The sequence below is a fragment of the Columba livia genome, chromosome 5 (genome assembly GCF_036013475.1).
Source record: "Columba livia isolate bColLiv1 breed racing homer chromosome 5, bColLiv1.pat.W.v2, whole genome shotgun sequence".
Classification (NCBI taxonomy): Eukaryota; Metazoa; Chordata; class Aves; order Columbiformes; family Columbidae; genus Columba; species Columba livia.
Genome location: NC_088606.1, coordinates 13,179,989 through 13,194,976, shown reverse-complemented (window position 1 = coordinate 13,194,976; position 14,988 = coordinate 13,179,989). Strand labels below are relative to the sequence as shown.

General features: G+C 37.1%; 1 protein-coding gene across 3 annotated transcripts in view; it reads left to right on the top strand.

Moving 5' to 3' along the window:
- Window positions 1-13,213, top strand: part of WDR25 (WD repeat domain 25) — a 65,353-nt gene extending 52,140 nt beyond the window's left edge. For 2 of the 3 annotated variants that reach the window (XM_065063482.1, XM_065063483.1), the window contains exons 5-7: window positions 9,298-9,468; window positions 11,773-11,913; window positions 12,287-13,213. In XM_065063482.1, the coding sequence (XP_064919554.1) occupies window positions 9,298-9,468; window positions 11,773-11,913; window positions 12,287-12,508 (534 nt within the window). In that variant the 3' untranslated portion in view covers window positions 12,509-13,213. The remainder of the gene's footprint in view (window positions 1-9,297; window positions 9,469-11,772; window positions 11,914-12,286) is intronic. The other variant, XM_065063484.1, reaches the window with a different exon arrangement.
- Window positions 13,214-14,988: the final 1,775 nt, after the last annotated feature.

The following is a 14,988-nucleotide window of genomic DNA, read 5'->3' as shown; positions in this document are numbered from 1 at the left end:
GATTTCTGAATCCCAGAGACAATGTATGAAGATGATTTTGAGGCAGCCTTTCAGCTACTAAAACACAGAGAAGTGTACAATAGGCTGTTAATCAGAAAGGCAGATATATAAAAAAAAAAAAGCAGAAATGTTGAAAGACTTCTATTGCTAACCCTGTTCTGTTGTGCAAATAGGCAAAATTATTTCAAGTGTTGCATTTTTGCATTCGCTATTGAGCGGGATAAAGAATGAATGAACAATATGGGAGTTAAAATCTTCAAGATAAAGCTAAGCAATATGCTTCAGAGGAATGAATGGATGGAACAGCTTGTTAACTGCTCAGTGAAATATAAAGTACATAGGCTTCTCAAAATTACAGAGAAAAGTAATCAAAGCCTGAAAGGAAAAGAAAAGAATAAAAGACGCAGTTGAATAGCATGTAGAGATTTATTATAGTGGTATTGCTTTCTGCCCAGTTTTGTCTCTAAGAGATTATTCTAAAAATCTTATATTGCTGTATAACAGATTGATTAAATTTACAAAACATTTGGAGAATGTTTATAGAGACTTTATGAAAAGACCAGAAAAATTGGAAGTGAACCGCTGTGTTTAAAAAAAAAAAAAAAAAAAATCTCTGCAATGTTGACCGAGGAGAGAGCATCATTTTGAACAGCCCCCATGGGATCTTTGGACCTCAGAGCTGAACCTAGAAAAAACATGTAAAATGCCCTGTGAAAATAATTGTGCAATAACACTGAGACCTTAAAGTAGTAATGTATTTTAGAAGTATTTTCTTTCTCTGAGCTGTGGACGAATTTCTTGAGAAGTTCAGCACAAGCCAGTTGAGTTACAAAGTCACTCTCTGCTTTGACTGATCTACATTCACTTTTCAGACAGGAGACAATATGTGTTCCAACTACTTATTCTACCTGAAATTTTAATATTCCTTGAAATACCAAAGAGAACAAAGGATTGAGACTTGTATCCTCTAGCTAGTGTTCACAAAAGAAAATGTGACTACAGCTGATTTTTTTTCTTTTTAAATTGGGTTTCTAAGCTCCCACAGTTGTAATAACGAACAAGACTACAACTGTGACTGTCTTGTACTGATAACACTTTTAAAGGAGCTCAGATTCCTTATACCATGAGTGAATTGTCAAACTGAATTGGAAAGATTTATTTACATTTGTCAGCAAGGTTTGCATAGTATAAATGAGGGATGCTATTAGCTCTGCTGAAAGGACATACAGTACTCAAGAACTTGCATCTGAATATATTCATTTAAATTTTCTAAATGTATCCATATAATTATTTCTGAGTTTTGCATCTTTTACCTTTTTTTTCCATTCTGCTTTGATTGATGAAACTCTTAATATTTTGTAAGTATTCAGGAACTCATTCTTTATCACACGCACACAGAAATGCAAGGAACTCTAAAGGCAGGGAGATCACTAACATTTTTTTTGAACTCTGTTAAAAACAGAGGAATAATTTATGCAGCTGTTGCATGTACTCTGTTTTTGATCTCTTCTCTGTTAATGTTCGTGTGTTCTGTCTCATAAACCACCCAAGCCTGCTGGAGCTTTGGCAAGAGGTGTCTGCTGGGGCTGTCGGAGCAGCAAGTCCTGATGAAGCACCATCCAGTAATCTGGAGAGGGAATAAGTGGAAGGCCACGGGGCTGTGGCTCTGATCTTTAAGCAATACTTGGAAGTTCTTAGACCTTCATAGACGCAAATCCACTGCTTATGTTAAACAGAGGAAGCACATGGAGCAGTAGAGACTTGGTAGTATGACCTGACACAGCCACAGAACAGACTTTGAAGGAAAGATTAAAGATATAGGGATAAGTGAAATACTAACTAAAAAAAATCATAGAATCATGGAATCATTTCAGTTGGAAGAGACCCTCAGCCTCATCAAGTCCAACCATAACCTAACTCTAGCATTAAACCATATCCCTAAGAACCTCATCTAAATGCCTTTTAAACACCTCCAGGGATGGTGACTCCACCACTTCCCTGGGCAGCCTGTTCCAATGCCTGACAACCCTTTCCGGGAAGAATTTTTTCCTAATATCCAATCTGAACCTCTCCTGGCACAACTTGAGGACATTTCCTCTTGTCCTATCACCTGTTACTTGGGAGAAGAGACCAACCCCCACCATGCTGCAACCTCCTTTCAGATAGTTGTAGGCAGTGATGAGGTCTCCCCTCAGCCTCCTTTTCTACAGGCTGAACAGCCCCAACTCCTTAAAATAGTCATAACAGTTAAGCAAAGGTAGACTGTGTGAAGCTTACTTGATGTTACTGTATGATTTCTTCATTGGGCTTTGACAGAGCAATTTGAGAAGTTGGGGAAAGCAGGGACTAACCTAAGTATCTGAAAATGGGAAAACTAACTAAAGGGGAGAGTGTAAAAAAGGAAACTGACTGGGAGGAACTTAGTGAAATGCTTCAGGAATGGCTTCAATTGGACACCACATTCAATATTTTCTTTTAGAAAAATGTTTGTTACAGAAAGTAGTGTGCTAGCACAATCAACAGTAACAATAAAAAAGAATATAATAGCATGTGGGAAAAGTAGGAGTGACCTATTAAAGATGGGATGGGTACCAATGAATGCAAAGGTCCAGCCTTTTGGGCTTAATAACAAAATTTTGTCAGTACATAAGATGATTTAAAAAAAAGACAAATACAAAGTCAGTCAATTGGAGTGATAGAAAAATTTAAGGAAAACTTAGATTTGAGGATTTACACAAAATTCCCATTTTTGAAACTGAGGTATTCTAAGTTGTAGAAAAAAAAGAACTAGAAAGTGGTAGAATCAGTTATTTTGAGCTTTTAAAATTAGTCTAGAAATGCACTGCAGAATTTTTATTATTAATGGAGGCCAAGGCAGGGTTATTTTTTTCCCGTCTCAGTTTATTATTCTCGATTGAACGTTTAGCTACAAATTTGCAACTATCATCTATACCTTTATGCTTAAAAAGAAAAAAATGAAAGAGATGCTCTTTATGTTGTTAAGCTATTTCTCCATCCTTGAGTTTATAAAGAAATAAGTCTAAGCCATTAAAGCAGACTTAAAAATTTAATAAATTTGGAGTGCAAGTGCAGTGCATTTGTTTCCTTGGAAACATTCTATTGCAATTTCTTTCAGATGAGATGCAGTCTTTTTAAATATCATCTATTTAGAAGACCTAATGAATTTGACTCTGGATAGCATAAATATATGAAAAAAGGCTGTAGAAATTGGTGGAGCTACTTGCACTTCTGGTTACTATAGAAACAGCCAATACATTGTCATGTACTGGTGGTATTAGAAAGAACAATGTAATTAAAATAAGATGATTTATTCAGCGCTTTGGAAAATAAAAATTATTCTTCTCACACAGTGTCAGAGGAATCCTTACTGAATCTATGGACAGAAAGTTCAAATGGAAGTGGTGAGGGTGCATTTATACTTGTGTAATGACGTTTGTTTTTAAATGTTAACATTCAGGGATCCTTTCTGAGTGCAAAGGCACATTTTATATGTTTGTAACACATGTGTGAGCAGTCCTGCTGTGTTTATTTGGAAACCTCACGCGGTAGCATCGCAAATGAGAATTATAGACCTGTCTGTGCGTACGAGCTCTCTGGGAGCAGCTGCTCCTGGGGAGGCTGAAATGGACCAGGAACACAAAGTGCCTCCTGGAGCGTGAGCATTCGAGTGAGAAGCTGTTGGTGAATAGCAGTTCCAGTTTCGGCCCATTTCTAGACAAATTTTACACTCCCAGCAGTGACCAGTGTGCACTGAAAAAAAAACAAGAGTGTGAAAGCACAGCAAACTTCTTTATCACAATTCCCAGCAATGGTTACCCAGGCCTTTCTGACTTACAGTTTGGGGACCTCCTGCACCGCAGATACTGTCTGTGTCTTTCAGGGCTCTCTTTGAGGTTTCATGTTGTGGAATTAGTTATTCTTGATTTTCTTTTTTACATCTGCAATATGTAAGGAATTCGTCAGCTTAAAAATGCCTTGTGCAAAGAAGGATCTCTCTGTGTTTTGATGCTGCTTTCTGCTAGTTTGGAGTCTAAATTCTTATAATGTGAGAAACCATTCACATTCTCCATGCTGCTCATGCTGTATTTCCAGTTATTTCATATTCCCTTGGTAGTCTCATTTCTAGACTGAAAAGTCCTCAATTATTGCTTCTCATAGAAAAGCCGTTCTGTAGCACAATGATCCTTGTTTGTTTCATATATACAGATTTCACTTATCCTGTTTGAGATGAGATAATTTTAAACAAAAATATCTAATGGTAAAATATTTATTTTCTAATAAATGGCTGATACTTTCCATCACAAGATTCTTGTACCTTCTGAAGCAATCTGAAAGTGACTTAAAAAACCACAATGTACATTTTTCATACCTAACAACTTATAGGTAAACACTAGATTAAGCTCAATCACTTGTTCATTGTAATCAGTCTCCCTTTCATTTTAATTATTCTCAGGTCCTCTCAATAATCTTGAGCTGTATCTGAAAACAGAGAAGTTACAAACAGGAAAAAAACTGAAATTGAAAAGCAAAATATTTTTTTTTTCACTAACTTAAAGAGAAATACACCAGTCTTATGTTCAAATACTTTGAAAGAACAGAAAACTGTAGCATGCTTGATCTTCCTGTCTATGATATTGTCATGTGTTTTGATTAAAACTGCCATTATAGCTTTCAGATGGAGATCAGAGACATAAATTGAATTTGTCATGGGGTTGTGGTTTTATTGTGAGTGTGTAGCTAAAAATCAGGTAATAGTTATCTGCCTCAATACCTTACCCTAGAAAATAGATCAACACAAATGCCTTTCACTACAGTTGATAAAAATGCTTCTGTTTTGTGCAAAATAAGTTTTCAGTTGAAATGCACTTTTTATGACTAGTATAGGTGTAGTACTGTTTCACAGAAGAAACTTAGATCAGGCCCCTATAGCATTAATTACTCAATCTGCCAGTAGGAAGAAGCAGTTTCATGCCAAAGCACTCAATCTGAAAAGATAGGACAAGAAGTAGAAATAAAAAAATGGCCATTCTACAGGTTGGAAACCACAGCACTGGTTGACCAAGACTTTTTTTTTATGACCAACCGGATTGCCTGTAGTCCTGTTAGATTTCTTGTGAGACCTTATCTCCTAATGCTCAGGACAATGACTATAAAAGCACATTTCTTTCTCATCACTTACATAAAGCTTGAGGAGGTTTTAGGAGAGTGCAGTGCATGTGGGTTACGATTGACCAACACAGAGCTGGTGTGAGCAGCAGCTTCTGAATTGCTTCTGTGGAGGCTTTGAGCTTTCTTGACAGACAAAATACCAGGAACTGCATGTGCTTTATGCAGAGAAGTATTATAGAAAACCCATCTGAAATGTATACCTTGAATTCAGCATCACAGCATGCTTTTCAAATCACCAGAACCTTAAAAGTCTGTTTGAAACTGATTTAATTTGCTTAAATTACCTTTCTAGTCAAATGCCTGCAGCCATGAACTCTTGCCTTAGTGAAGAATCTTTATTATTATGTTGGATTTTGTTGACACTAGAAACTATTATGCCTTCCTTTGAAATGATTTCTTTTATGTCCAGAAAATGCTTAGATTGAAGAAGTGGACTGTGGTTTTCCAATGCTTATGGGTGATAAATCTGCAAATAGAAAAAGAGCAAAAGCTGTTATTAACAAACTAAAGCCGCCAGGGTAGGGAAACTGGTGCCCAAGCAAGTTCCTCAGGCATGTCATGAATTAATTGTCCAAGGTAGAACAAAGCAGGTTTAATCATGAGTACTTTTCTGTGCAGGGGTGTTGCAATTAGTTATTTTTGAAAGCTATCTTTATGGGGGAATTTAAATACTATGTATATCAAGTTCCCAGCTGCTATTCAAAGTGTTAATTTATTGTCCTCTGAGTCAGTTCTTACTATGTGGTTTGAAGATAAATGAGGTATGTATCAAACATATAGAAAAAGATGGTCTTTTGTACTAGTTTTTATAAAGGCAGTTTCCTGTTGCAGAGCTAAGGTACACAGGTAATTTGGTTAGACAGTCTATTAAGTAACAGACAATGAAATACATTTAATGATCAGCAGTGAAAATGTTTAAATTGACAGTGGCAGTTTATGTAAAGAGCCCAACAGGATTTCAGCAAAAATTAAAAGTATGTTCACATTACCAACTTTACAATCTCATCTTTTTCCTTACTGAGAGGTGTATGTTGCTCCAAAGCCATGTTAAAAACAAGTCTCAAACCTAAACCTAACCAATTAACAGTGCTGGACACAATGTATGTATGGATATGTACACACATACATTTCACAAGGGTTTTTTGGAAGCTATGTCTGAGTGTGTTTCATCTTTAAAATTAGAAAACATCAAAGATCGGTACTTTGAATCACCATTTGGGATTATCTTTTCTTGCTCTATATTGATCTTTATTTCCTGGCAGCAATTGGGCTTTGTTTCTGCCTCTCTGTCCCTTTTTCTACACATTTGTGCTCCTCCACTCTCTGATCTTCCCGACTCTCTGGGTGGGACTTGTCATTTCTGTGAAGGTGCCTGCTGCTAAGTAGCTGCCGCCTTCAGTCTGTCAGGCTGGTAGAGCCTTTTGTGTCCCCTCCTCTCAATTTAACTTTATTTCAGTTCTGTATTTCCTGCAGTTGTCAGGTTTCTGTATGTTTTTCCATTTCTCATTCCAAACAGCTATTATGTTTTGTGGGCTTTTTTTAGTTTGGATTTAAAAAAAAAATAAATTATTTTTAATTTTTGCTTCTATAAAATAGCTTCATTTTCTAATTTACTAATGAACTACGGGCTTCCTTTTATAACTATGTGAAGAAATAGCTATGCATAGTGATTTCTCCATAGGCAAAGTGGAAGCTATAAATATGCAAATGTCACTTTTGGCTTTACAAAGTTTAATTGCTTTGTATGTTATGCAGATTCCTAGGCTGGAAAATCTGACGAGAGCAAGTAACACATTTGTATATTCACTATCTTAAAAATGCAGGCAGATTTCTGAAAAGTGTGCCAGTTTTTTTGAGTCTGCAAGTTTACATCTTGCTGATGTTATTACAGGGTGCGTAGGGTGCTTGAATGACCGAGATTCTTCCCTGAATGCAAACGTCGCATTTCTGAACTGTACATTTCAGAGTCTGTGAAAAGCAATTGGAGCAGCTGCTGCTGCCGTCCTTCCACATGTCGAGATCACAGACAGCAGAGTTGAAAGGGACCTCAGGAGATCACCCAGTATATCTTTACTGTGAAGCAGGATCAACTAGTTCTCAACAGTTCCAAACAGATGTAGATTTTTGAGCTTGAGGCAAGAAATCAAGATGTTCTCATGTTATGTGTGATATTTGAAATTCTTTTTCTTCTATTGGTTAAAGTAGAAAACAGACTAATAATCCAGGTTATTTCACCATGACACATTAAAGTTATTCCTTTAAAAATGTATGTGCTTATAGTGTCTGTAAAAGGTCTAGGCTCTGAGGTCAGTAGTCACATGTCATGTGAGGGCTGTGAGGAAGGCACTAAAAGGCCTCACAAAGTTTAGAACCATTTCAGGATAGTACTTCAAGCACTCTCTATACTCTCTTGGTTTTTCTAGTGAGGTTAGAGGAATGACTAACCTCTGAACACCCTATTAGAAGTGCAGGCTGCTGTGTTTTAGCTATCTTGTAGAGAGAGATTTAGATCTTAATAACTAGGAGTCTTCCAGTGTCCTAGTTTTAAGGATCACCATATTCAGAGAGAAGGAGTGCTTTGATCTGGCCACTTGCCTTGAAGTTTCTTTTCACTGGAGTCAAATCAGGGAAGAGGAAAGCAAAGGTATTGATTTGCAAAATTCAAAGCAGACAACATAGATGCAGAATTTCCCGAAGAAAGGTGGAAAGAAAGGAAATTCAAATTATTCATATATTCCTTAGAATAGTTCAAAATCTCTTACTTTTTAAGATCCAGCTCACAGGCTGTTAAAATATTCAGAATCCTGTGGCTGAGGACCTGCTCTGCACGGATTCAACCTACTTCGGTATAAGGCCTGAAAGAGGATCTAGATTTGGGAACTGCAGTGGTTTTAATTTGGGAGAAAATTTAGGAACTTTGGTATTTCCTTTTACATCATAAACTGCTTTAGAAATTGTTCATATGCATTAATTACATGATGGGAACTAGTTTATGTGGCACATTATTTACTCTACATACTTCAAAGTACTGATGACTGTTTCTTTCCCTGATGCCCTTCATTTTCATCAGAGTGATAGAAAAAGCCTCTGCTTCGGCAGAAGCAGCAGAGACTGGCTCCTGCCAGGACCACCCGTAGGCAGGTGAGCCGGCAGGTGTGGGACTGAATCCCCATAGACAGAGGCAGAATCCTGGCTGAGTCCTTCAAGCATGGAACTGTTTGACAGCAGTGCTCCTGTCACCACCACCCCCCATCTCTGGCAGCACCTTAAAAGAGCAAACTCTGCTGGGGTTTCTTTTTTTGGGAGAGCATGTGGGACTGAGCCCTTAATGGGATTGAGGTGTCTTCTGCAGGGCGAGTGGGGCATTCTTCTGCTGGGGGAGTCCACGCTGACCTCGTAGGCAGTTTCTGACCGACCGTGCCAGCTTTGCTTCCTTGCCAAGCGATCTTGACACCGGGCTCTCACTGCTTGCAAGTTAAGCAATGACACACGGCAGTGTGGGACAGGGAGAGCCTTGAATCATCAAGTTTACTCATCCCCAGCCATAAACAATTATATATAATGAAGTTTGGAATGATCATCAAGAATATTCACTTCCTGCCATGTCCTTTTCATACCTGTGAGTCCCAAATCGCCACTAACCTAATTCCTTTTACTGCCTCTATTAACTAACGGAAGAGTTTGAGAACAAAAAGACCCCAAACTCACACATCTGAAGTTTCCTGGAAGGAGGAAGAAGAGATCCTCAGAGTGTTCTGAGTTCATAAAATACAAGGTAGTTTGTGTAGACCGAGCTCCACAACACTGTGTTGTCTAAAGCTCTTATTGGGTCTAACTTTAATTCTTTGGGAATTTATAACAGAAACTTATGTATATATAATTGTACAAACTGATGCTTTCTTTTATCTCATTTAATTTTCCTGTGTGTGGACTCTTTACATAAATTAACAAGCTATTTATTACACTAGTACTTCAACATTTAAAAATCAATTACTTTTTCACATTTTAAAATAATATATGATTTGTCGGAGACAGTTATTAATACAAAGAGGGAAAATCTATGTTATTCTAATCTGTCAAAAAATAACAAACTTTTTTATTCACTAGGTGTTAAGAGTGTACAAAGCTGCAGTACAACAGACATTGGATATACTCTTTCTCCCTGAAGGAAGAGAATTTCTTACAAGCACAGATGCAGTAAGCCGGGACTCAGCTGATCGTACCGTTATTGCATGGGACTTCCAAAGTGCTGCGAAAATCTCCAATCAGATTTTTCACGTAAGAATAACAACTAGTATTGTTTGGGTCATGAATTAGTACTTCATGCTTGTCAGCGTTGTGAAAAAAAAAAGGCTTTTGATTTTCTATAAGATCGTCGTATGATGTATAAAATGCTCTTAAGTTGAGGGCTTTCTTTACTTTTATACTTTAAAACCACTCATTCTTAAAAATAACCTTGAAGACTGGTAGTTGTGTTAAAAGTATTTACATTTCAGTGCTCATTCACTGACATCTAAGCTATATTCAGGCAAGGCCACTGCAGTGTCATTCTAGCATGCCAATGGTGCATGGCAGTAGTTGCTATAATGCCACGTTTCTTTTCCCACACTTGTCCTCGAACAGCAAAATGATACATTTTTTGTCAGCTGCAATGAAGGCTATTGACAAATGGAGTTTAATATTCGCATAATAATAGCAACCTGGTACAGGCATATAGATATCTAGTAGAGCATAATCACAGAGGAAAAATTTACTTTTATCAGTGCAGGTGCAGTATTTCTCACAGTAATCTATCCAGGCAAGATGTTTAATGGACTAAATTGTCTAGAAAAGCTGACAGCTTCAAAGGAGATTACCAAGGAAGTTAATAGATAATTCCAGCTCCCTGGGTCTTTTCTGAAAACCCAAGTCTAATATTCTGTGTAATATAGTATGGCTGGATTGTATACAGATGCTTTCTGGCTGAAATGAACAGTTCTCTACTGACAAGAACATGTAGTTGATGATCTAATGGGATTGTTAGATGTTTAATTTTCACAGTTCTGTCTTTGTCCAGTATTAGATATATTAACATCTTGGATAGGCAATAGGGGAAAAAAAAAAACCAACCTATGAATATATGAAGTACAGACCAGTCAGGTTCAGTATAAAGGAGTAAAAACCAAACAACTTTTCTCCTTATCCCCCACCAAACAAACAAATAATCCATACAATCTACTTCCTCTGGACTACAGCATCTCTGAAATGCACAGTTTTATCCCTCTTCTGTACTGTAAGTAAACAAAACTCGATCGTGATTTTGGAAACTCTGCTTCACTTTTCTGAGTTTCACCTTTGAACCCTTCAAGATGGGAGAGAACCCTGAACTCTCCAAACAGATTAGATCCCAGCAAGACTTGATCTATTGCTTGCCTGCATTAACAAATTCATAATTAAGAGCTCTAAAAGAACCCATTGCTATGGTATACCCAGCACTACACAGTGCTCCTGCAGGTTGCATTGTGCTTTCTGATCCCTTCCTCTTATACCATTTCTGCCCAGCAGCAAGCAGCGCTCTGCCATGGAGCACGCCCCTAACCAGGCACACAGCCTAATCCTGTTTTGGTTTCTGTGTCAAATACATTACAAAACTCAGAACTTTTTTGCCAGTTAGTCACTTCCAAACACATAACAAAACCAGTCTGATGCTCTTCCCCATCTACCCCATGGCCCATGGTCTCCAGTGGTCACTGTCAGCCTGGTGTCCTTCACATGCGGATACATCCTACAGCCGAAACGCTCTTAGTTTGTATTCCTGGCATCAAAATTTGATACTGTCTTTGGGTTAGGCTGAAGCTAGAAGAGGTTTGGGCCTGGTGGAAACCTTGTGAGAGCAGTTGATTTCTGATGCAGTCAATCACAGTGCAGAATTTTGCAAGTAATCTTAATTCAGTCTTAAATAGGAACACTAAAGCTAAATGTTAGTAATTTTTGAAGATATTTAGCAATAGTCTACAAATCACTGTCGTAAGGAGCTTCTGACTTAGTAGGCTAATAATGATCCTTTTTTTTTTTTTTTCTTCTTTCTTTTTATAAGGGTGAGGTGGGGGAAAGCCTCTGTATAAACACGATGATTTCTACTCCTGTCAGTGTAGCCAGAACTGAGAGGACGGAGGATTTGAGAACTGTACCAAGTAGCATGGAAGGCACAGTTATTGCTGTAGAGGAAGGGATGTGGGAGAAGAGAATTCACTTTCACATTGAAACTCTAGTTTTCTTTGGGCAGGAAGAGGACTGTGTACCATCAGGTTGGAATTACCTTTCTGCAGCTGTTCTGCAGTATAATTATGATTCAGAGGGAGATGGTGTTTTGGTCAGTATGTAGGAAATCAAAGTAGAGATTTTATTTGATATCTGCCTTGGTGTAAGATTTGCAGTGGATTGTAATGAGTTAAGTATCTTTCTTTATATAAGGTATTCAGTGGAGATGACTTATGTATACCTTACCTTTTATGGTCTTTCAAATATGTCAGAAGGTAACCTGATTCCTTTGAACAAACCTGTTGTTTCATACAACAAAACTTTCTTTAAAATTATTTTCAGGAGCGTTACACATGCCCAAGTTTGACTCTGCACCCAAAAGAGTCTGTGTTTGTTGCTCAGACGAATGGGAACTATATGGCTTTGTTTTCTGCCCAACGACCTTACCGAATCAACAAAAAGAAAAGATATGAAGGCCACAAGGTATTCTTTTTCATCAGGACCCTAGTATCTAAGTCTGGAAGGAAGACAGATAGGAAAGTACCTGTGCTTTTTAATGTCTGCTAGTAGTCTTTGATTATAAATCAGTGATAGATATTAATTAGCTTCATTTGCTTTCCCATGTGCCAGTCTATTTTAACTCATATGCGCTCTAAAGAAAATAGTTATTAGAAGACTTTATGAATACTTAATAGCTTGATTAAATAAGTTTGTGTTGTAGCTGTGTCTTACTAAACACCTGGAGAAGTCCTTAGTGTATATTTATCTAAAGATATGATTTTTTTGGGGGTACTATATGCATTTTCAGTAGATCACAATGAACTTTTCTAATCAGCACTGTTATTGATTTTCACAGGTGGAAGGATTTGCAGTGGGCTGTGAATTTTCTCCAGATGGAACACTTTTGGTGACAGGAAGTTCAGATGGCAAAGTGTTTTTCTACAACTATCATACTGCTAGGATTATTCGCACTTTGTCTGCACATAAAGAAGCCTGTGTGAGTGCAATATTTCACCCAGTCTTACCATCTCTCCTTGCAACATGTAGCTGGGCTGGAGAAATCAAGATCTGGCAATAACAAGCAGGGTTACTTTTCAGGATGTCTCCTGTTCGTCTGCCAAAGGCATAGGAAATAAACCACAGTATGCAATGTGAAATTTGGTTGTGATGTGTTGTAAGGAGGAGAGACTGTTGTCTTTTCTTCTGTGACCTCAAAGTGTATGCCTTTGCAAGGCAGTTCAGATGGTCTTGTGGTTTGCTGAACAAAGAAGTGGTCTTACTGTCTCCATTGGCCCTAGTGACATATTTCTCCCCCTTTAGTGTCAATCTGTTGGTGCTCATCTAGCCTCACTCTACTCTGAGTAGCTAAACTGGAAGAAAATTAGGGGGTTTTATGTAGCTTTTCAATGCAGCTTTCTTAAAACAGATTTTCAGTAGTTTAGCTCCCTGACCTGATCTCTGAAGGGTTAGACAACCAATAGTGTAATTCAAGGCAAAACAGGTTCTAGACACAAAAAGAAGGAAGACCGCTAGGCGGGTGGGACTGATTCTTCTGGAAATGGGTCACTGTTGCCAGCTCAGCTTATTGTAAAATGCCTTCTGAAAGTTCCAGGGAAAGGTGTGCCGGATAACTTGAAGGTAATTTTAAAGTCAATACATTTGTGTTCTTGAAATCCCGGTGTTTAAACTTGAGTTTTAAACTTACATTTATGACTGTACATAAACAAAGCGAAACCATGTGTAAATATTTTTAACGAAAAAATAAACATTTTTTTATACCTGGTGTCTATTTCACTGTTTTACTCCTGTTATTCTTGACAAGTTAGTACTCAAGTCTATAATGAAATTGATACTTGAGGGGGAAACAATTAATATGCCATCCTAATTGATTGTGAACACACATGCATTTCTCTGTACTTGTTGATGTCTCTTTGGCACAGAAAATTGTCGTTATGCTTTTCAGTGCGGGGGATGCTCTTCAATATTCAGACAGGAGCTGGGCTATTCTACAGTGAACAGAAAATTCATTAGGCCATAAATGTATATTTGCATATATATAGATTGCTTGTAAATGTATTTTAAATTTGCATTCCCTGCACATGTGTTGTGCGGTTCTAGGAATTATTATAAGATCCATTTTATATGTGTGTGTATACATATATGTATCACTGAAAAAATACATCTATGCATCACGTAAACCCAACCTTAACTCCATATGGATATGTAGTGCCTTGCAGTGAGTGCTATAAGCTTGGCTTATGTTTGGTGTGATTAATCTATAAAGATATTTTAACATACATGGGATAATTGTATGGAGTAAATGTCTAATCCAGAAGTCATGTATAATAGCAACTTTTTCTGTGTAGCATCTTTTCGTTCTTCTGATTTTTTTTTTTTTTTTTAATTGGAACAAGCACAAGGGTTTTTTTAACCATTTTTCACATCCATTCTTTGGGAATCATTGCACATATCATGTTGAAAAGTAACTGCATTCTGTAATATTACCCATGTTGTTGCTTAAGTTTAATTTCTGTCCTGAGGCATGATTCTGGTGTCTGGTGTTTATACCTCCTGAAATGATCTTGCAAGTAGAAATTTTAGACTATTTATAGAGGAGGAGGGAAAAGCTTCGATTTGATTAAAGGTAGTAGAGAAAAATAACAGCAACTTGATACTGTATAATCTTAAAGAATATTAAAATTGGAATTGCATTTGTGTTAGATTTCCAAGATGGCTGAAATTTTAATTACTTATGAGAACCAGCCAAAGGTTTTATAATGCAATGAAATTATGCTCACAGCATTATCTTGTTAAAATATCATCTAATATAAAACTGATTAAGACACAGACTGAAATTTAATAGTTGGAAATATTTTAGCATAGTGGTGTCAATTAAGTTTTCATTATGATTCAAAGACATATTCTTCCTTGTAATCTTATGCAATGAACTGTAATCAAAAAATATCCACATTGCTCCATCATTCTGCAATTACCAAATACTGTTTGGACTGCAAACAAGCATTATTATGGTCAGACGAAGCTTTTCGAGTGTAATGAATTGTTGGTTAATTAATTTTATTCATAAAATTGTAATCTAGAACTGTTTAAATCTTGCTTTAGGAGCAGTTCTTCTAGCTTTATATAGAACTCTCTAGGGCATCATATACTAGAGGCAAAGCAGAGATCTTCAGCATTTTGAAATGGTTTAGGCTATGTAGATAAACAAACCAGATTAATTTTAGTCTATTTTGTACTGTACCAAAAAGTAATAATGCCAATCTCTACCACTTTATTATTTGCTACTAGACTGTTATTAATTTGGGGTGTCAGAGGATGCAAGCTATTCAACTGTCTTTATCTCACAAACCTGCTAATTAACAGACGGTTATTAGAATTATTGTGTTCACTCAGCTGAAATACTGTTGGTGAGTCACTCTATATTTCAGCTCTAGGACTAATCACAAAAATAAGGTGTGGCATTACAATGGGACGACTCCGTAGGGACAGGCAAATGTAAAGCTACAAGATCATGGCAGAATAGAACAAAACAGGAGGATC